The sequence below is a fragment of the Bombina bombina genome, chromosome 7 (genome assembly GCF_027579735.1).
Source record: "Bombina bombina isolate aBomBom1 chromosome 7, aBomBom1.pri, whole genome shotgun sequence".
NCBI classification, from domain to species: Eukaryota; Metazoa; Chordata; class Amphibia; order Anura; family Bombinatoridae; genus Bombina; species Bombina bombina.
Window position 1 is genome coordinate 259,887,243 of NC_069505.1, and position 22,095 is coordinate 259,909,337.

The window sequence follows — 22,095 nt, forward strand, 5'->3', positions numbered from 1 at the left end:
ACAATATTTGTTTTGGATAAGTTATATCTTAATTAATTTTCTGATCATTTTGATATGAAATATCAAATACATCTAACATTATATTAAAATAATTTATATTTCATTTAGTCTAACAAAAAAAAAAAATGTATATTTCATAGTCATATCATATCAAAGTAACTTCCATATCTTCATCTCACTATATTTAAAAAGATGTATTTAAAACTTTATAAACATTTATTTCACATTTATATGATATGATTTATTTCACCTCACGCAGGCACTCCATCTGAAATAAAGTAATAAGTGTCATTAATTATTTCTTTCCAGGTCCACAAATATTTATTTAAAAACACAGAGGTTAAGATATTCAATGCTTTCAAAACATACATATATATATTCATATATATATATATATATATATATATATATATATATATATATATATATACATATATATCTCATATCCACTAAAATATATACAGTTGTTTTGAAATCATAATGTAAGCCATGTGTCTTCACTGTGTGCTGTATTTTCAGAGTCATACCTTAGTATTTGTCTGTGTTTTCTCTGTGTTATCAGCCACACAGCATGAGCCATTCAAACAAATCTGTGCCAATTACCAGTTCCCCTTGAAAAATGCTTACAGTTCTCACATTTCCTCAGACGGATCGGCATCTCCCTTGGAGGAAATCCATATATGGGCCTGTGTCCTGCTCTATGCATCAAAGTGCTTTCATCCAACATTGGTTCCCAGGCAATCATACAGATGGTTAAATAAACTGTGTTATATTTCAGTTCCTTGCTAAATTATACAATTGCATAATTTAACATATTGAGTGTGTGAGATCTCCCAGAGACAATCCTTTGTTCTCATTTTAGCCAAGAATGTCTCCTGTGCAATTGAAGAAGTGGGGGAGAACTAAACCTGTTTGAAGTTAGTTCTTCTGAATGCAATGAGTTATTTTCTACTGATCAGTGAAAATATCTGATAAAAGATACAGATGTATTAATCTTGAAATATATGATTAAAATATATATTTATTAATCTCACATATACCTTGACATAAATCCCCCTTCCAACTTCAAATAGATGTAGGACACATGTATTTGAATTGGCTTAAAGTCAGTGGTATTTGATGAGGATCAACCGTATACCTCATAGACAGTCTCTTATGTAGGAAGTTTGTTATTTTGAGCCCTCATGTTTATCAGTTAGGCATCTTTGAACTACAGTATGTCTTTAGTTCATTTGGGGATATGACACTTCATTCTCCCTCTATGACTTGTAGTTGGGATCTTGGATGACACGCTCGCGATTGATTGATATGGACTCATTTATCTATGAAACTTTAATTTTTGGGGATCCGTATTTTATAGGCCACTGGAGATATTTTGTCAGTAATGACGAAAGGACCTTTCCATGAGGGAAGAAATTTCTTCTCCCTACCCTGATCTCTTCCAAAGTTATAAAGATAAACTTTATCATTTATTTCATATTCCTTTTTGGACGTTTTGAGATCATAATAGGTTTAAGTGGCAGTTGCGGCTCTCTCTAAATTCCTTTGGGCAAATGCAAAGGCATATTGCAGGTGCTTTCTTAGGTTTTCCACATATTGATGTGTATTGGCAGCGTTTATCAAATTTTGGTCTGATGTACGGTACAGTAGATGCTGAGGTAGAATCATTCTTCTACCAGTCATCAGTTCAAAAGGTGACATCTTGGTAGCACTACTTGGAGTTGCTCTTAATGCCATTAAGACTAGAGGTAGTTTTACATCCCAGTCTTTACCCGTTTCACTCACAAACTTTTTGAGGATTTTAACAATGGACTGGTTGTAACGCTCTACACCACCACTTGAGGAAGCTCTATAAGCAATATGGAGCTTTCTTTTAACCCCTAGTATTTTCCACATTTTGGTCATCACTTCGCTAGTGAAGTGGGTCCCCCGATCTGATTCGATTCTTTGGGGCAAACCAAATCTGGAAAATACATGGTTGATGAGCAATGCTGCACATGTTTCAGCACTATTGTTAGGTGCACTAATGCACTCTACCCATTTAGTGAACAGGCATGTCACGGTTAACATGTATTTGTTACCTCTTGATGATCTTGTTACCGGACCAATAAAATCAATTTGTATATCTGACCATGGTATTGCCATCCCCCTTTTCTGCAATGGCGCTCTATGCATTGGTGCAGTGGGTTGAAACTGTGGGCAAATTAAACACCCTTGACAGTAGGTTTGAACATCTTTCAACATGTGTGGCCAAAAAGCGTAATCACGTAATATTTCATACGTGAGTTTGGCACCGCGATGACCAGATGTGGGAGCATCATGGGCATGTTGAAGCATTAGACCTCTGAACTTGGTGGGTACTACCCACTGCTGGATGCCAGTTTTGGAGGTTCTAATTAACAAACCATCCTGTAACTTGAATTGTGATCTAGATTTTATTAAGATTGTAAGATCTTCCTTGCCAATACAATCATCTTTTAAGATGGGGTTGCTTTCAGGATCTTCTATGTGTTTATAGAAGATGCCTACAATGGGGTCTTCTTTTTGACTAGTGATCAGGTCCTCACTAGGAGAATCCTGGCTCCATTGTACCAAGTTAGGCTCACTCTGTTGTTTTGCCTGGTTTCTGGTAATAGCTTCTACCGGAATTGCACCCATTAAGTGGTCAATATTAAGGAGTTCTCCAGTTATGGCTCCTTGTTTGGCTAATGAATCCGCAAGATCATTGCCTTCCTTATCAGGACCTAGAACTCTGGAATGACCCTTGGTCTTTTTCCAGTGTATGGTTAAATCATTGGATACTACCAGATTATCAATCTCGCAGAACAACTTGCCATGCTTGACTGGTTTGTTATTGCTTTTCTGCATGCCATTTCTTTTCCAAATTGGCAGGTATTCAACAAAACTGTCACGCATATAATTTGAGTCAGTTATGATCACAAATTCATGAATACCATGTTCAATAGCCATTTCAATGGTTTTGAAAACAGCAGTGAGTTCTGCAACTTGACTGGATCTTGGTCCAATGTTGAAACCTATAGACATATTTGGGAATCCATTTGTCCCAGTTATACCAATGCCAGCGACTAATCTGCGCTCATTACCAATAGTGGCATGGTAAGAACAACCATCAACATATACCCAAGGTAATGTTTGACAATGGTCCTCATTGTACATTTTATATGGGGAAAGCAATTGTTCTTCCAGAAAATCATCTTCTGATAATTCTTCCCCAGGATCTCTAGCAGTACAGTCGTGGAGCTCAGCAAGCCCTTGTGCGATTGGATTCTTTTTATTCTGTTTGTAGCGAATTTCTAAGGGCCAGCCTTGTAAGGAAAGAGTCCACGCTGTTATGCGGCTATTAGACAAATTCCCATCTCTTATTCTCTCACTTTGCAAATAGAGCAAAGGCTGGTGGGCCGTTTCTACAATAATTTTCTCGCCCTGTATATAGCTGCGGAAATTTTGTAGAGCCCATACAGTAGATAAGAGGGCTTTTTCGCAATCGCTAAATTTTATTTCTACTGGGGATAGATTTTTGCTCGCATAAGCAATGGCTTTGTTCAAATTATCATGCTTCTGGTATAAAACAGCGCTCATGCTTATATCTGTGTAACCTGTCTCTAAGAAGAAAGGTTTACCACCTTCAGGGTACGCTAAGCAAGGTGCTTGAGTGAGTTTTCTCTTCAGCTCTCTGATGGCTGTATCTTGAGACTCACTCCAGTGCCATTTCACATCCTTCTTTAGAAGAAGTAGTAGTGGTTTAGCTAATTTCGCATAATTATCAATGAATTTGCGAGAATAATTTGTCATACCCAGGAATGATCTCAATTCCTTTAAGTTAGTTGGGTTTTTAGAATTTACTATAGCTTCCACCTTTTTCTTTTGGGGATTTAATCCTTCAGAGGTAACTTCATGTCCCAAGAAGTTTACACGAGTGCGGCACCATTGAGCTTTTCGTAGGGATAATTTGACACCTGCCCTTTTAAGTTGGCTGAGGACGTGTTTAAGCTCTGTGATGTGTTTTTCAAAGTCTGTGCTTTTGATTAAAACATCATCAACATAAGATAAGGTCCAGTGCGTCAGGCATAGCCTTATGCATGAATACAGCAAATTCATGTCCAGAATTTATGTATCCAAATGGAAGTCTCTGGAATGCATACTGAACCTTTTGGAAGGAGAATGCTATCTTATATTGGTCCTCTTCATGTACCTTTATGGTCCAATATCCCTGTGCACAATCAATGGCAGTGAATATTTTGGATCCCTGCATTTGTGCTAGGCACTGGTCAATGTATGGTACAGGCCAGCCAGACATGTATACTCGTTTGTTTAGCTGTCTTAAGTCAGCACACAAACGCCATTGTCCATTGGGCTTAAGGACACCTAGAATAGGATTATTATAAGAGCTGTGCACCTGTCTGATAATACCTCTTTCTTCCAAATTCCTTATGATCTCTGCAAGAGAATCATATGAGGCTAAGGGAAGTCTGTATTGTTTGACAAATACAGGTGGTGCATCAGGATCTGTTTGTATTCTTGCAATGTGCAAGTCTGTAGTACCACAGTCATAAGAATCCTTAGCAAAAATATCCTTGTACTCCATCAGGAGTTCTCGCAGCTGTTGGCGTTCATCATCGCTGGAACAGCCATTAGCTAAGGATATTTGCTCTTTGACTATTTGCTGAAATCCTGGAAAGATTTCAGGCTGTCCTATTTCATAGGCTTCTTCCAACCTAGAGGTGAGATCCCCTTGATTATAATTTACATTGCTCCCATGACTCTGGGTATTGGGGTAATCTTGCTGTTTGATTGGCTGATCAAACACTAGAGAGGCTTCTTTAATTTTACAGATGCCTTCCTCTGAGCTGAAGGGATAAATAGACTGAATATTAAATAGACCCTCTGGCATAGATGCAAAGGATTGTTCTATTAATTGTTCTTCAGTTAAGTATCCTTCAGGTATTAGCCCAATTACATTATTCTGGAATCCAAAAGTGTAATAACTTGATTCCAGTGCATATCCTATGGTGGTTCCCTTGGATAATGTTATATCCTGTGGGGTCATGTTATGCACAACAATATGTATTGGAACAGTTCCAATATTCACCATAGGAGTGTAGGTTACTGTGACACCCAGATTTTGTATTCTATGGGAGAGGCAAATCAGTGTTTCAGAAGTTTTTAATTTCTGACCTCTCTTTACCTGTAAGGGTAAAAGAAATTTATCAGCCCCACCAGGAATTATGACATCGCTAGATACCTGCATATTCACAGCATATGGCAATTGCTGGTTTGACTTCAGGGCTGCATTTTCATCCTGAAATACTTCAGGGTTCACCTTTAACCTGCTCCAGAGGCAAGAGTTAATCAAATCTATTTGTATGGCATATCTATGTAAGATATCATTGCCAATGTATATTTGATTATGGGGAGTATTTAAAACTAAAAACAGGTGTTTCACTGCCTTATTACCAATAGAGATAGATAATAAGCACTTAGCTGTGATGCTATAGCTTTCAGACCTGTCATCCAGGCCGTTGACACTGTGGTCTTGGGGAGAAAGATATTTAATCACTTTAGGTTCAGCTATTTGCGCTAATAAACCTTCGCTTATATAGCTAGCTTCCTGTTTTAAGTTTATTTTAGCATACTTGGTTTTACCAAGGTCATGTACTTGTATAGGGATAAATAGATCCTCTTTAACTCTCTCAATCCCTGTGAGGTATTGAGCGTGGCCTCCCCTCTTAGGGATTTTATGATCCCCCTTGTGGAGTGATATGGTTAATACTTCGCCATCTAGGGAGATATTCGCTATCTTTCCGGGCGAAATTTTAAAAGTATTACCATCAGAGCCACTAAAAGGAGTCTGATCATCTATTTGTAGAATTGTGATTTCAGGTACAGAGTTATTCCTGAAATGAATCTCCACAGCATCTGGTTTCTCTTCCACCACGTGAAAGCTATGTCGGGTGCGAGATATACCAGATTTTTCATAATTGATAGGCCGTTTAACTTGTGACCAAATTACATTGTTTATGCAGTCAATTATGGTGCTTAATCGCTTCAGGAGATCACTACCAATAATTAAACGATCAGTTGGCAGATCCACTATAATGACAGGGTGTCTTATGACCCTGTTCCCCAATTTAAATTTTAACCAGGCAGTACCATAAACTTTTAGGGAGTCACCCCCAACACCTATTAGAGAACCGTCAAATTCTTTTATTTTAGGTTTGTGGGGTGTTAGCTCATTTAGCTGTGTGTAGTACCTGTGGGATAAGATAGTTGCCTGTGACCCAGTGTCAATTAATCCCCTGATAGGGTTGGAGACTGAATCTTGCAGCTCAACTAATACATAATATCTTCCTGCAGTTTCTACCACATAAAATGCACATAAAATTTGCATTCTCACACATCTGTGGGCTTCGCCACGTGTTACCTGAATTCGCCACGTTTTCCTGTGCAGAGGAAGCTTCATACCTACCTGTTTCCTCTATGACAGGGTCGGCTGGATTCTTGTGTACTGCATCTGTGGAGATAAGGTTAGGAGAGAGCTGCAAGGGAAGAGTTTTGTTAATTTTTCCCGGATGAGGTTGCCTGTCATCACAGCTAAATTGTCAGTTTTCGGTCTGTGGGGAGAGAACATGATTAGTATCATTGATATTTATTATTACATTTTGTATATCTCTCCCCTCCCCCTCAGGTGATGCTGCAGTATTTATGACTGTGCCTGTGGTCCACTGCTGACCACTGGCTGTACCCCTAAAAAAGTATTGTTCGGTTGCTGAGCCGTAGATTTTTGACTCATATTAGCGATTTGTTCGCTCAACCGATTTAACTGGGTAAACAGCATATCTACCTGATTGTACAAGTTACCTCTACCCCTGGGCCTATCTCTTGGTGCCCCATTGTACTGATTCCTGGACCACTGGGTTCCCTCAGAATCAGGGTCGCTATTTCTATTCTGGCGTGGTTGCCCCTGGGGTTCAGCTTGTTCAGCATTAGTACTTTGGGGAGCATTATATACCTGGGGTGTCTGGTTACCCTGAGAATATCTTCGCCGTTTATTGTATCTACCCTTGCGCGGATACCAATTATTTGGTGAGTATTCTCTTTGTGAGTAATTATTCACCTGATTATGTCCCCCATTTTGGTTATAGTCTCCCTGCGCCTCAATCTGTGTAGGGGGAGGGGCAGAATTAAACCTCTGTGGAGATGGCCTGTTTTGACTGGCCACCTCTGCATAAGTTCTCTTTTTAGACTCCAAATTGAGGGGGCTAGGTGACACCCTAGTTTCTGCCACAATTTTGGGTTTTGACTCCTTTTTAACCCCCTGCTCACTGGACTGCTGAATAGAGTATAACTTCGTACTCTCTTTGATCAGCCATTCCAATGAGCAGTCCTCATCAAAATCTCTAGCTAAGTTGATTTTGATGGGTGTAGGCAGTGCTTCAAAAAATAAATTTACAAATTCTGAGCCATCAAATTTGGGATTATCTTCAGCCATAATGTACGCATTTTTCAATACAGAAAGGAATTCGATTGGACTCTGATTCGCACGACACTTTAAACCATATACCGCTATTTTCGCGGCAGTTTTAGTGCGATATTGCCTGAATTCTTTTCTGCATTGTCGTTTTACCCCATTCCAGGAATGAATATTCATATCCTTTAGTGAAGCAAAGAATTTGTGGTGCTTACTGTCAAATACCCAAGGCAGAAATTCAATTTTCAATTTCTCACTTGTAACATTCATTATAGCTAACGCATTTTCAAAAGCCTGTAAATGATCAATTACAGATGTTGTTCCCTTATTGGAGAATATAGGTACTGCGCGTTGTACGAAGGTGATTATTTTATGGGAATCATAGACTTTATCAGACTTACTTTGGGTTTCTATGTTAGAGTTTCCCTCCCCCGCACCAGCTGCGCTACAGCAGTTCTCTGGATTTACATCATGAGGTGACTGCCTATTTGGGAAATCTATTTCTGACCCGTTAGGGGTCATTTGTCTATACTGTTCCATATGTTTTTGTACCTCGTCCCTGACGCGTTCGCTAAAGGAGTTAGCATTATCTGCATTATTCTCACTGCTAATATAAGGGTTTTCATTATGGCGATATGACCTTTTTAAATCGCTTAATTCTCTCTGGCTTTGCGCAAGCTGTTTATTTAAATCTTGTATCTGCGCGATTAAGTCCATATTATGCTTATCTAAGGTGGCTAGGTTTTGGGCAAATTCATCCATTTTATTTTTGGCTATTTTTAAACCCTCTTCGCGTCTGTGCGAGGAACGAATACTATTTTCTAGCTCCTGTATTTGCAATCGTTTGTCTGTGACACAAAACGACATTTTGTCAATAATGCATATTAAGAGGGGCCAAGATTTTAGTATTAGTTCTTCTCACTTTTTGGGAGCTTTGCATTGATTAATCATTAATAATTCCTGGAAGAATTCATTCTCTTCGTTCCATATATTATTATTAATGGTAATATTTTTAGCCCTAGTTTCAAGCATATCCATAAAATCATTTAATTCACCCACAATATTAAACTTCCCTTTAAGGTAACTTAAGATATCTTTCTTAAGGACCTGACCTTTAGTAATAGGTATTGTAATGGGACCAATTTCATTGCTATGTATAGAATTAAATGAGTCACTTCTGGCTACAGACATTATTATATTGGTTTAGTACTTAGTCAAACTAAAACGCTAATACAATTTTTGCCAATAAAAAGAGAGAAGAAAAAAAAAATTATATTTAAAAAAAAAAATATTATTAATTTTGAAATATGAAAAATTTATATTTCGAAATATGAAAAATTAATATTTTTGATTAACTTTGAAAATATGAAAAATTTATATTTTTGATTAATTTTTAAATATGAAAAATTAATATTTTTATTAATCTTTCAAAAATTAATCTTTAATAATATTTCAAGATATTAATATCAATCTCAAAATATGAAAATCAATATTTCAACTCTTCAAAAATTATATCTTCAAAATATTAATATCGAAATATGAAACTTTTTCTCTCTTTTATAATAATTTCTATCTACCACAAATATATTATATCAAACATGATGGAATATTAATAAATCTCATGCAAAGTGCCTCCAATTATTATGTCAGTATATTTATGAAAATCTTAGTAGTGCTATCCAAATAATATATCAGTTTATGGCAGGGTTAAAACGCAACACAAATAATAATTTTCCTTAAAGATAGAAACCCTTAACCAACATGCACCTACTAGACCATACAATTAATATAAATACCTGAATTCTTTTATTTAGTTAATATCCATAAACATATTGAAATATATTTGCAATAAAAGAAATATGAAATAAATTTATATGCTCTTGAAAACTATTTAAATATGCTATGCAAAATTCCTACACGCTTATATTAAAAACCCACCTTATTTATAAATAGTCTTTATTTATTTAACACAATGGGACTAAAAACCTTTAACATCCAAGTAATACAATTCTAAACAGTGTTTATAAAACAATAGGATAATATATATATTCTGCTATTTAACTGCAATCCTAATACAAAATTAACTTACAATCTCAGAACTTGCACAGATGAGTTACTTAGCCAATCAGATAGAGATTTAAACAATATATATATAGGCTGTGAAATGCTAACTTGAAAAAACACACTGCTTCTTTAAATCTATTAAATACAAATTGACTATGCATATAACTTATCTTACAAAAACCTTGAATACGTTACCAGAGTAAAAAGCAGTCGATATCCAATATTCCTTGGTAGGAATTATTTTACCTCAGATCACCAATAAGTGTATATCGCAATCAATGAGAAAGGTAGATTAGCTTTGCTCAAGTAAAGTGGTATTTCACGCCCAGCAGGAACCAGTTACAAGTTTTAGCTTCAGCAGGAAATCTCCCTTGTCTCTATTGCATTCACTTTTTATTTAGTTTTCCATCATTGGTAAATTGTGGGTGGCCCTCATGGTCCCTTCTGATTGGGTATTTGGAATACCTGATTGGATTGGCCCTTAACGGAGTTGAACATGTTTACTATGGTAACGCATCTTTTGAACAGTAATTCCCTTAACTGTCCTACAGGTATTGGCCCTTAGGTGGCATCATTACAATCAGACATAGCAACATTTGAAACAACTTAAATCAGTATTTTTATGAAATGGTTATTCATTTTATCATAATTTACTGCAACAACTATTCACAATATTTGTTTTGGATAAGTTATATCTTAATTAATTTTCTGATCATTTTGATATGAAATATCAAATACATCTAGCATTATATTAAAATAATTTATATTTCATTTAGTCTAACAAAAAAAAAAAAATGTATATTTCATAGTCATATCATATCAAAGTAACTTCCATATCTTCATCTCACTATATTTAAAAAGATGTATTTAAAACTTTATAAACATTTATTTCACATTTATATGATATGATTTATTTCACCTCACGCAGGCACTCCATCTGAAATAAAGTAATAAGTGTCATTAATTATTTCTTTCCAGGTCCACAAATATTTATTTAAAAACACAGAGGTTAAGATATTCAATGCTTTCAAAACATACATATATATATATTCATATATCTATCTATCTCTATCTATCTCTATATATATATATATATATATATATATATATATCTCATATCCACTAAAATATATACAGTTGTTTTGAAATCATAATGTAAGCCATGTGTCTTCACTGTGTGCTGTATGTTCAGAGTCATACCTTAGCATTTGTCTGTGTTTTCTCTGTGTTATCAGCCACACAGCATGAGCCATTCAAACAAATATGTGCCAATTACCAGTTCCCCTTGAAAAATGCTTGCAGTTCTCACATTTCCTCAGACGGATCGGCATCTCCCTTGGAGGAAATCCATATATGGGCCTGTGTCCTGCTCTATGCATCAAAGTGCTGTCATCCAACATTGGTTCCCAGGCAATCATACAGATGGTTAAATAAACTGTGTTATATTTCAGTTCCTTGCTAAATTATACAATTGCATAATTTAACATATTGAGTGTGTGAGATCTCCCAGAGACAATCCTTTGTTCTCATTTTAGCCAAGAATGTCTCCTGTGCAATTGAAGAAGTGGGGGAGAACTAAACCTGTTTGAAGTTAGTTCTTCTGAATGCAATGAGTTATTTTCTACTGATCAGTGAAAATATCTGATCAAAGATACAGATTTATTAATCTTGAAATAACATAATTTATGCTTACCTGATAAATTTATTTCTCTTGTAGTGTATCCAGTCCACGGATCATCCATTACTTATGGGATATTAACTCCTCCCCAACAGGAAGTGGAAGAGGATTCACCCAGGAGAGCTGCTATATAGCTCCTCCCCTAACTGCCATTACCAGTCATTCGACCGAAAACATGCAGAGAAAGGAAAACCATAGGGTGCAGTGGTGACTGTAGTTTAATGGAAAAATTACCTGCCTTAAAGTGACAGGGCGGGCCGTGGACTGGATACACTACAAGAGAAATAAATTTATCAGGTAAGCATAAATTATGTTTTCTCTTGTTAAGTGTATCCAGTCCACGGATCATCCATTACTTATGGGATACCAATACCAAAGCTAAAGTACACGGATGACGGGAGGGACAGGCAGGCTCTTTATACGGAAGGAACCACTGCCTGAAGAACCTTTCTCCCAAAAACAGCCTCCGAAGAAGCAAAAGTGTCAAATTTGTAAAATTTGGAAAAAGTATGAAGAGAAGACCAAGTTGCAGCCTTGCAAATCTGTTCAACAGAAGCCTCATTCTTAAAGGCCCAAGTGGAAGCCACAGCTCTAGTAGAATGTGCTGTAATTCTTTCAGGAGGCTGCTGTCCAGCAGTCTCATAGGCTAACCGTATTATGCTACGAAGCCAAAAGGAGAGAGAGGTAGCCGAAGCTTTTTGACCTCTCCTCTGACCAGAATAAACGACAAACAGGGAAGACGTTTGTCGAAAATCCTTAGTTGCCTGTAGATAAAATTTCAGGGCACGGACTACATCTAGATTGTGTAGCAGACGTTCCTTTTTCGAAGAAGGATTAGGACACAAAGATGGAACCACAATCTCTTGATTGATATTCCTGTTAGTGACCACCTTAGGTAGGAACCCAGGTTTAGTACGCAGAACTACCTTGTCTGAATGAAAAATCAGATAAGGAGAATCACAATGTAAGGCAGATAACTCAGAGACTCTTCGAGCCGAGGAAATCGCCATTAAAAACAGAACTTTCCAAGATAACAACTTGATATCAATGGAATGAAGGGGTTCAAACGGAACCCCCTGTAAAACATTAAGAACTAAGTTCAAACTCCATGGTGGAGCAACAGTTTTAAACACAGGCTTGATCCTAGCTAAAGCCTGACAAAAAGCTTGAACGTCCGGAACTTCTGACAGACGTTTGTGTAAAAGAATGGACAGAGCTGAAATCTGTCCCTTTAAGGAACTAGCGGATAAACCCTTTTCTAAACCTTCTTGTAGAAAAGACAATATCCTCGGAATCCTAACCTTACTCCATGAGTAACTCTTGGATTCGCACCAATATAAGTATTTGCGCCATATCTTATGGTAAATCTTTCTGGTAACAGGCTTCCTAGCCTGTATTAAGGTATCAATAACTGACTCAGAAAAACCACGTTTTGATAAAATCAAGCGTTCAATTTCCAAGCAGTCAGCTTCAGAGAAATTAGATTTTGATGTTTGAAGGGACCCTGGATCAGAAGGTCCTGTTTCAGAGGTAGCGACCAAGGTGGACAGGATGACATGTCCACTAGATCTGCATACCAAGTCCTGCGTGGCCATGCAGGCGCTATTAGAATCACTGATGCTCTCTCCTGTTTGATTCTGGCAATCAATCGAGGAAGCATCGGGAAGGGTGGAAACACATAAGCCATCCCGAAGGTCCAAGGTGCTGTCAAAGCATCTATCAGAACCGCTCCCGGATCCCTGGATCTGGACCCGTAACGAGGAAGCTTGGTGTTCTGTCGAGACGCCATGAGATCTATCTCTGGTTTGCCCCAACGTCGAAGTATTTGGGCAAAGACCTCCGGATGAAGTTCCCACTCCCCCGGATGAAAAGTCTGACGACTTAAGAAATCCGCCTCCCAGTTCTCCACTCCCGGGATGTGGATTGCTGACAGGTGGCAAGAGTGAGACTCTGCCCAGCGAATTATCTTTGATACTTCCATCATTGCTAGGGAGCTTCTTGTTCCTCCCTGATGGTTGATGTAAGCTACAGTCGTGATGTTGTCCGACTGAAACCTGATGAACCCCCGAGTTGTTAACTGGGGCCAAGCCAGAAGGGCATTGAGAACTGCTCTCAATTCCAGAATGTTTATTGGTAGGAGACTCTCCTCCTGATTCCATTGTCCCTGAGCCTTCAGAGAATTCCAGACAGTGCCCCAACCTAGTAGGCTGGCGTCTGTTGTTACAATTGTCCAGTCCGGCCTGCTGAATGGCATCCCCCTGGACAGATGTGGCCGAGAAAGCCACCATAGAAGAGAATTTCTGGTCTCTTGATCCAGATTCAGAGTAGGGGACAAGTCTGAGTAATCCCCATTCCACTGACTTAGCATGCACAATTGCAGCGGTCTGAGATGTAGGCGTGCAAAGGGTACTATGTCCATTGCTGCTACCATTAAGCCGATCACCTCCATGCATTGAGCTACTGACGGGTGTTGAATGGAATGAAGGACACGGCATGCATTTTGAAGCTTTGTTAACCTGTCTTCTGTCAGGTAAATCTTCATTTCTACAGAATCTATAAGAGTCCCCAAGAAGGGAACTCTTGTGAGTGGAAAGAGAGAACTCTTCTTTTCGTTCACCTTCCATCCATGCGACCTTAGAAATGCCAGTACTAACTCTGTATGAGACTTGGCAGTTTGAAAGCTTGAAGCTTGTATTAGAATGTCGTCTAGGTACGGAGCTACTGCAATTCCTCGCGGTCTTAGTACCGCCAGAAGAGCACCCAGAACCTTTGTGAAGATTCTCGGAGCCGTAGCCAATCCGAATGGAAGAGCTACAAACTGGTAATGCCTGTCTAGAAAGGCAAACCTTAGATACCGGTAAAGATCTTTGTGAATCGGTATGTGAAGGTAAGCATCCTTTAAATCCACTGTGGTCATGTACTGACCCTTTTGGATCATGGGTAAAATTGTCCGAATAGTTTCCATTTTGAACGATGGAACTCTTAGGAATTTGTTTAGGATCTTTAAATCCAAGATTGGCCTGAAAGTTCCCTCTTTTTTGGGAACCACAAACAGATTTGAGTAAAACCCTTGTCCTTGTTCCGACCGCGGAACCGGATGGATCACTCCCATTAATAAAAGATCTTGTACGCAGCGTAGAAACGCCTCTTTCTTTATTTGGTTTGTTGACAACCTTGACAGATGAAATCTCCCTCTTGGGGGAGAGAATTTGAAGTCTAGAAGGTATCCCTGAGATATGATCTCTAACGCCCAGGGATCCTGGACATCTCTTGCCCAAGCCTGGGCGAAGAGAGAAAGTCTGCCCCCCACTAGATCCGTTCCCGGATCGGGGGCCCTTGATTCATGCTGTCTTAGGGGCAGCAGCAGGTTTCCTGGCCTGCTTGCCCTTGTTCCAGGACTGGTTAGGTCTCCAGCCTTGTCTGTAGCGAGCAACAGTTCCTTCCTGTTTTGGTGCAGAGGAAGTTGATGCTGCTCCTGCTTTGAAATTACGAAAGGAACGAAAATTAGACTGTCTAGCCTTAGGTTTGGCTCTGTCTTGAGGCAGGGCATGGCCTTTACCTCCTGTAATGTCAGCGATAATTTCTTTCAACCCGGGCCCGAATAAGGTCTGCCCTTTGAAAGGTATATTAAGCAATTTAGATTTAGAAGTAACGTCAGCTGACCAGGATTTTAGCCACAGTGCTCTGCGTGCCTGAATGGCGAATCCGGAATTCTTAGCCGTAAGTTTAGTTAAATGTACTACGGCATCTGAAATAAATGAGTTAGCTAACTTAAGGGCTTTAAGCTTGTGTGTAATCTCATCTAATGGAGCTGATTCAAGTGTCTCTTCCAGAGACTCAAACCAAAATGCTGCTGCAGCCGTGACAGGCGCAATGCATGCAAGAGGTTGCAATATAAAACCTTGTTGAACAAACATTTTCTTAAGGTAACCCTCTAACTTTTTATCCATTGGATCTGAAAAGGCACAGCTATCCTCCACCGGGATAGTGGTACGCTTAGCTAAAGTAGAAACTGCTCCCTCCACCTTAGGGACCGTTTGCCATAAGTCCCGTGTGGTGGCGTCTATTGGAAACATCTTTCTAAATATCGGAGGGGGTGAGAACGGCACACCGGGTCTATCCCACTCCTTAGTAACAATTTCAGTAAGTCTCTTAGGTATAGGAAAAACGTCAGTACTCGCCGGTACCGCAAAATATTTATCCAACCTACACATTTTCTCTGGTATTGCAACTGTGTTACAATCATTCAGAGCCGCTAACACCTCCCCTAGTAATACACAGAGGTTTTCCAGCTTAAATTAAAAATTTGAAATATCTGAATCCAGTTTGTTTGGATCAGAACCGTCACCCGCAGAATGAAGCTCTCCGTCCTCATGTTCTGCAAATTGTGACGCAGTGTGTGACATGGCCCTAATATTATCAGCGCACTCTGTTCTCACCCCAGAGTGATCACGCTTACCTCTTAGTTCTGGTAATTTAGCCAAAACTTCAGTCATAACAGTAGCCATATCCTGTAATGTGATTTGTAATGGCCGCCCAGATGTACTTGGCGCTACAATATCACGCACCTCCCGAGCGGGAGATGCAGGTACTGACACGTGAGGCGAGTTAGTCGGCATAACTCTCCCCTCGTTGTTTGGTGAAATATATTCAATTTGTACAGATTGACTTTTATTTAAAGTAGCATCAATACAGTTAGTACATACATTTCTATTGGGCTCCACTTTGGCTTTAGCACATATAGCACAGATATCTTCCTCTGAATCAGACATGTTTAACACACTAGCAAATAAACTAGCAACTTGGAAATACTTTTCAAGTAATTTACTATAATATGAAAACGTACTGTGCCTATAAGAAAGGCACAGAAAAAGTTATGACAGTTGAAAATTAATAAACTGAAAAGTTATAGCATCAAATCTTTGTAAAAAACACAATTTTAGCAAAGGATTGCTCCCATTAGCAAAGGATAACTAACCCTGATAGCTAACAGTGAGAGAGATCAGTAAACTGTCATAAATTAAATAAAACGACTGCCAAGTGGAAAAAAATAGTGCCCAAAACATTTTTTCACCCAGTACCTCAGAAAATTAAACGATTTTACATGCCAGAAAAAAACGTTTAACATTAATAAATTGAGTGTTATTAAAAAGCCTGTTGCTAGTCCTTGCAAATTAGGCTAAAGTCTTATGCATACAGTATAATTCCAGTGAAGTGCCATTCCCCAGAATACTGAAGTGTAAAATATACATACATGACAGCCTGATACCAGTTGCTGCTACTGCATTTAAGGCTGAGTTTACATTATATCGGTATGGCAGAATTTTCTCATCAATTCCATTGTCAGAAAATAATAAGCTGCTACATACCTCTTTGCAGATTAATCTGCCCGCTGTCCCCTGATCTGAAGTTTACCTCTCCTCAGATGGCCGAGAAACAGCAATATGATCTTAACTACTCCGGCTAAAATCATAGAAAAACTCAGGTAGATTCTTCTTCAAATTCTACCAGAGAAGGAATAACACACTCCGGTGCTATTATAAAATAACAAACTTTTGATTGAAGGTATGAAACTAAGTATAATCACCACAGTCCTCTCACACATCCTATCTATTCGTTGGGTGCAAGAGAATGACTGGTAATGGCAGTTAGGGGAGGAGCTATATAGCAGCTCTCCTGGGTGAATCCTCTTGCACTTCCTGTTGGGGAGGAGTTAATATCCCATAAGTAATGGATGATCCGTGGACTGGATACACTTAACAAGAGAAATATGATTAAAATATATATTTATTAATCTCACATATACCTTGACATAGTGCTGCGGAATCTGTTGGCGCTCTACAAATAACTGACGATAATAAAATAATAAGTTCTGTAAGTTAGCGCTGCGGAATCTGTTGGCGCTCTACAAATACCTGACGATTATAAAATAATAAGTTCTGTAAGTTAGCGCTGCGGAATCTGTTGGCGCTCTACAAATACCTGACGATTATAAAATAATAAGTTCTGTAAATTAGTGCTGCGGAATCTGTTGGCGCTCTACAAATACCTGACGATTATAAAATAATAAGTTCTGTAAGTTAGTGCTGCAGAATCTGTTGGCGCTCTACAAATACCTGACGATAATAAAATAATAAGTTCTGTAAGTTTGCTCTGCAGAATCTGTTGGCGCTCTACAAATACCTGACGATATTAAAATAATAAGTTCTGCACATTGTGTAGTTTCTCACTTGGTGGTTAGTAATGTTAATGTATTCAGTTATGCAGGTTACAGAGGATGTTTTTACCTGCACTTTATTTCTCAGTATAACAATACTCTTCTACCATCCCCCATTACAAACAGATTCATCCCATTAGTTCATTTGAAGCATTTTGTGGCCCCTCATTTTGAAGTTTATTTTCAGCTTTTGAGGGAAAAAGAATCCATTAATTTTATCTGAAAACCTTCTACAAATGAGAGGAGAAACATGAACATTATCTTTAAAGGGACAGTTAACACATAAATTGTTATTGTTTAAAAAGATAGATAACGCTTTTACTACCCATTCCCCAGCTTTGCACAACCAACATTGTTATATTAATATACTTTATAACATTTAAACCTCTAAATTTCTGCCTGTTTCTAAGCCACTACTGACAGCCTCTTATCACTTGCTTTTTTATTAGCTTTTCACAACAGGAGAGTGCTAGTTCATTTGAGCTATATAGATAACATTGTGTTCACGCCCATGGAGTTATTTAAGAGTTAGCACAACACAGTACTAAATGCAAGTCAATAGATAGATAAAGTCATGTGATCAGGGGGCTGTCAGAAGAGGCTTAGATACAAGGTAATCACAGAATTAATAAGTATATTAATATAACTGTGTTAGTTATGCAAAACTGGGGAATGGGTAATAAAGGGATTTTAAACTAATAACAATTTTAGTGTAGACTGTCCCATTAATCATATTTTGTTTAGGAAAGCCATTAACTTCTCTGTGACATTTCTAGCACTGCACTGAGTACTTCTGTATAGCTTCTTATTGGCTGTTATCTCTTTATGCTTTTCCAGGGAGATAAAGGAGAACGTGGTGAGAGGGTAAGTTCTAATACACTCTGTAGTAGTTGTGCTAAAAGCACAATATTTGTTTTGTGAGACTTTGTCTGCGACTTCCTGTTGTCATTTAGTTTTTCCTGCATCACAATAATTACAATATGGGAGGTTTATGAATGGAATTGAGAAAGAACTTTACTTATACAGAGTCAGGTGCAGTTTTACTATGATTGCTTTATATGTGTGAAATAGTAAATCTGTGATATGAAGTTTAACATTCTGTTATATAATGTTTAAAATACAATATAAAGATTTGAGTAAAGCAAGTACAGGTGTGTTCATGAACTACTATACATAATACAATATATGGAACTTAATAAGAGGACATATAAAGTATTAGCCCAGTTAATGAAACTAGTAAAATGTACTTATATAATCCCCTTTCCAAAAATTATTATTATGTTGTTAATTCTTCTGTTACTCTAACTGAATGATGGTACTAAAGGGATATGAAACCTACATTTTTTCTTTCATGATTCAGATAGAGCAGGTGATCTTAAGCAACTTTCCAAATTACATCTCTTATCTAGTTCTTTTTGTATTCTTTGTTGAAAAAGATACCTAGGTAGGCTCTGGAACCTCTGATTGGTGGCTGCACTTATATGCCTTCATGTCATTGGCTCACCCAATGCTTTCAGCTAGCTCACAGTAGTGCATTGCTGCTTCTTCAACAAAGGTTACCAAGAGAATGAGTATTTTCTATCTGAATCACACACAAAAAATATGGGTTTTATGTCCCTGTAAATTATCATTTCTAAACATTACTTCAGTATGTTCCCTGGTATTATATCTAGTGGGACATGATTTCTTCTCTTTCAGGAAATGTATTTCCCAAGATTGCTGTAAAACCCCTAGAAATCTTACCCATAAGCCCCTATGACCAGGGATGTCACTCATTTTAGTTGTATCCTGAAATGTGAACTGCACTTTGTTTACACTTAAATAAGTCAGATAGAACATTTGATTTTAAGTAACTTTTAAATTCACTTGTATTATCAATTTTACTTGTTCTCATGATATCTTTTGCTTAAAAGCATATGTAGATATCCTCAGCTGGAGCAATCCACTACTGGGAGCTAGCTGGTTATTGGTAGCTACACACATTTGCATCTTGTCATTTGTTCATCCGTTGTGCTCAGCTACTCCCCAGTAGTGCATTGCTGCTCTGTAGCTGACTTTAACTATGTACTTAATCTCTCTTTGCGGGGTTTAAAGACACAGTTATATGCTAGCAATAGTGCAATAATAAAATGCACTAATATATTACAGCATTTTGTTTTTGCACTTTTTATATCCCTTTAATTATCACCAGCAACACAACAGTAACATCACAGCGCTATCAACATAACATAAATAACCCATTAGAGGGCTCAAAATGTTAATAATAACTATTTTTCTTCACCAGGGTCTCCCAGGATTTGGTGGTGGAGAAGTTGGCAAAGGAGAACCTGGAAGTCCTGTGAGTGGGATTTACACGCTACTAACACATGTGCTTTGTACATCACTACTGGGTTATATACAGATCTCCTTCATTTAATTGACATCCTTTGTTAAAGAACATACCTGTGTAGGCTCACGAGCGTGCACGTCTCAGTTCTGTAGCAATGCTTTCAGCAATGTTATATGTATTTGAACACTAGATGGCAGCAAATTTGCACAAATTCAGCCAATTGTGGTCTCTGTTTTCCCTAAACAGAATGAGACTGGAGTCATTATTGCTGTAAAACAAATATAAATATAAAATATTAAATAAAAACAAGCTAACCTCTATATAAAGTGACTTGGCAGTATACAATACTATGCAAGTAGTACAAATTGGGATATCTTGTCAAACTTAATTTGACAGGTACCACGCCCCTTTATATGCAAAACTATATCCCTTTATATGCAAAACCCACACCTTTATATGCAAAACTCCGCCCCTTTATATGCAACTCCCCTTTATATGCAGATCCCCGCCCACTCTCCTCCCAATATTTCCACCCTATCCTCCCACTCTTTTCCATATTTCACGCCCCATTTATGGCTCCTTGCCTTCTTTTAAGAGCTTTTTAACATTTATTTTAATGTTATAATAATAAACAAGATAATTTATTTTAAATTGTGTTGTGTTAATGTTTTATATATTGTTTAACTGATATTTTGTAAGATTTCAATGCGATTAAATTAAACACAGAATTTACAAAGTCAACCACATTAAAGGGGCTTGAAATATGGAAAAGAGTGGGAGGATAGGGTGAAAATATTAGGAGGAGAGTGGGCGGGGATCTGCATATAAAGGGGCACGGTTTTGCATATAAAGGGGCGTGGTACCTGTCAAATTAAGTTTGACAAGATATCCCTATTAGTACTACTTATGCACAAACACAGTCGGATTAATAAAACACAAGCTTGCTTTTTTTTAATGTGTTTGTGCTGTACACTCATGAGTTTTACACACTACCGGCACATAGCTGTAAAATCATTATTAGCTGCTTGGTTAGAGAATATAGTCTGATACCCTACATTTACCCTCCTTGGTTATAATTTTTTCTTCTTGTAATAATCAGTGGTTAAATGAAAATGAATTGCATAGGAAAGACAGGTGTCGTTTTATAATACACTGGAACATATGTCACAAGTCATTAGTACTCAGGTTTGTAATGTCACTCACATAGCATTTGTACAGTACAATAAGTTATTAATACCATTTATCATGGCACTAGATCTAAAAGAGAACAATACAAGCTTTTGGTTTATTTCACTTTCAGGGACCACCCGGTGCCACTGGGTCCCCGGGTCCCCGAGGGCCAGCTGGTCTTGCAGGGCAAAAAGGTGATAAGGTGAGTGATCTGGGTGTGCAGGATGGACTGGGCTGGCAATGCTGCCATCTGTATATGTTAATCATTGTCTTAAATCATCTGGCTTCCCTGAATATCATAAACCTCCTGGGAAATTCTTTCTAAGCCCTGTAATGCATTAGATGAACTGCAAACATTTATCTTTGTTGCAGGGAGAAACTGGGGAAGGATTTCCAGGTGCAGCAGGACGCCCGGGAGAGCCAGGGGATCGGGTGAGTTTATGCAACTAAAATTGTATTGCTTGTTTGTGGGGGGTTTTTAGCTCCGTGTGAAAGGTTCATTTGCAAACTGGCACAAGGAGCCACTTTCTGCAAAAAGGAATAGAACAAAATGGCATAAGAAAGGTTCTCACCCTATCCGTGCCACATGTTCTATGTGTACAGAGTATAACCTACTGACATGTGCAAGTAATGAGTTACTAATAATATTTTGTTCTTTTTATGCAGGGACCCAGGGGCCCACCTGGTGAACAAGGTGGCAAGGTTGGTATTAAGCAAAACAAGAGCAGCATGTTTTGTATCATTATGTATTGCAGTCCTCTCTGGCAGCCAAAGGGTTAAATGATAAGAGATGTCCTGTTAATTGTTTTTTGGTCAGCTGTTAATCTGATCTATTCTCATGATAAAGCAACAGGAGAATAATCAGTCATAAATAATGCTCCAGATGGTGCCCAGATACACTGCTCAGTAACTCATATCTGTCTGATTGCTCCATCAGGGAGACCGTGGGCAACCAGGACTGGACGGAGAACGTGGTGAGAAGGTCAGTTTGTGTTCTACACAGTCTGTGGGTTACGGTGACAAGATAGGTAAGATGGTCTGCAAGGTGTATCCTCTCACATCCTGTCTACCACCCATATCAGTGACACTGCCCTCTCTCTTGTTGTATGTAAGGTCATTGCCCTCTCTCTTGTTGTATGTAAGGTTAT

At 38.2% G+C, this 22,095-nt stretch overlaps 1 protein-coding gene across 1 annotated transcript in view; it reads left to right on the forward strand.

The window, feature by feature from the left end:
• The window catches only part of COL7A1 (collagen type VII alpha 1 chain), a 398,512-nt gene that overhangs the window by 224,845 nt on the left and 151,572 nt on the right, over window positions 1-22,095 (forward strand). The window contains exons 39-44 of the mRNA XM_053689357.1: window positions 18,286-18,312; window positions 19,733-19,786; window positions 21,078-21,149; window positions 21,320-21,379; window positions 21,614-21,649; window positions 21,885-21,929. Of these exons, the coding sequence (XP_053545332.1) occupies window positions 18,286-18,312; window positions 19,733-19,786; window positions 21,078-21,149; window positions 21,320-21,379; window positions 21,614-21,649; window positions 21,885-21,929 (294 nt within the window). The remainder of the gene's footprint in view (window positions 1-18,285; window positions 18,313-19,732; window positions 19,787-21,077; window positions 21,150-21,319; window positions 21,380-21,613; window positions 21,650-21,884; window positions 21,930-22,095) is intronic.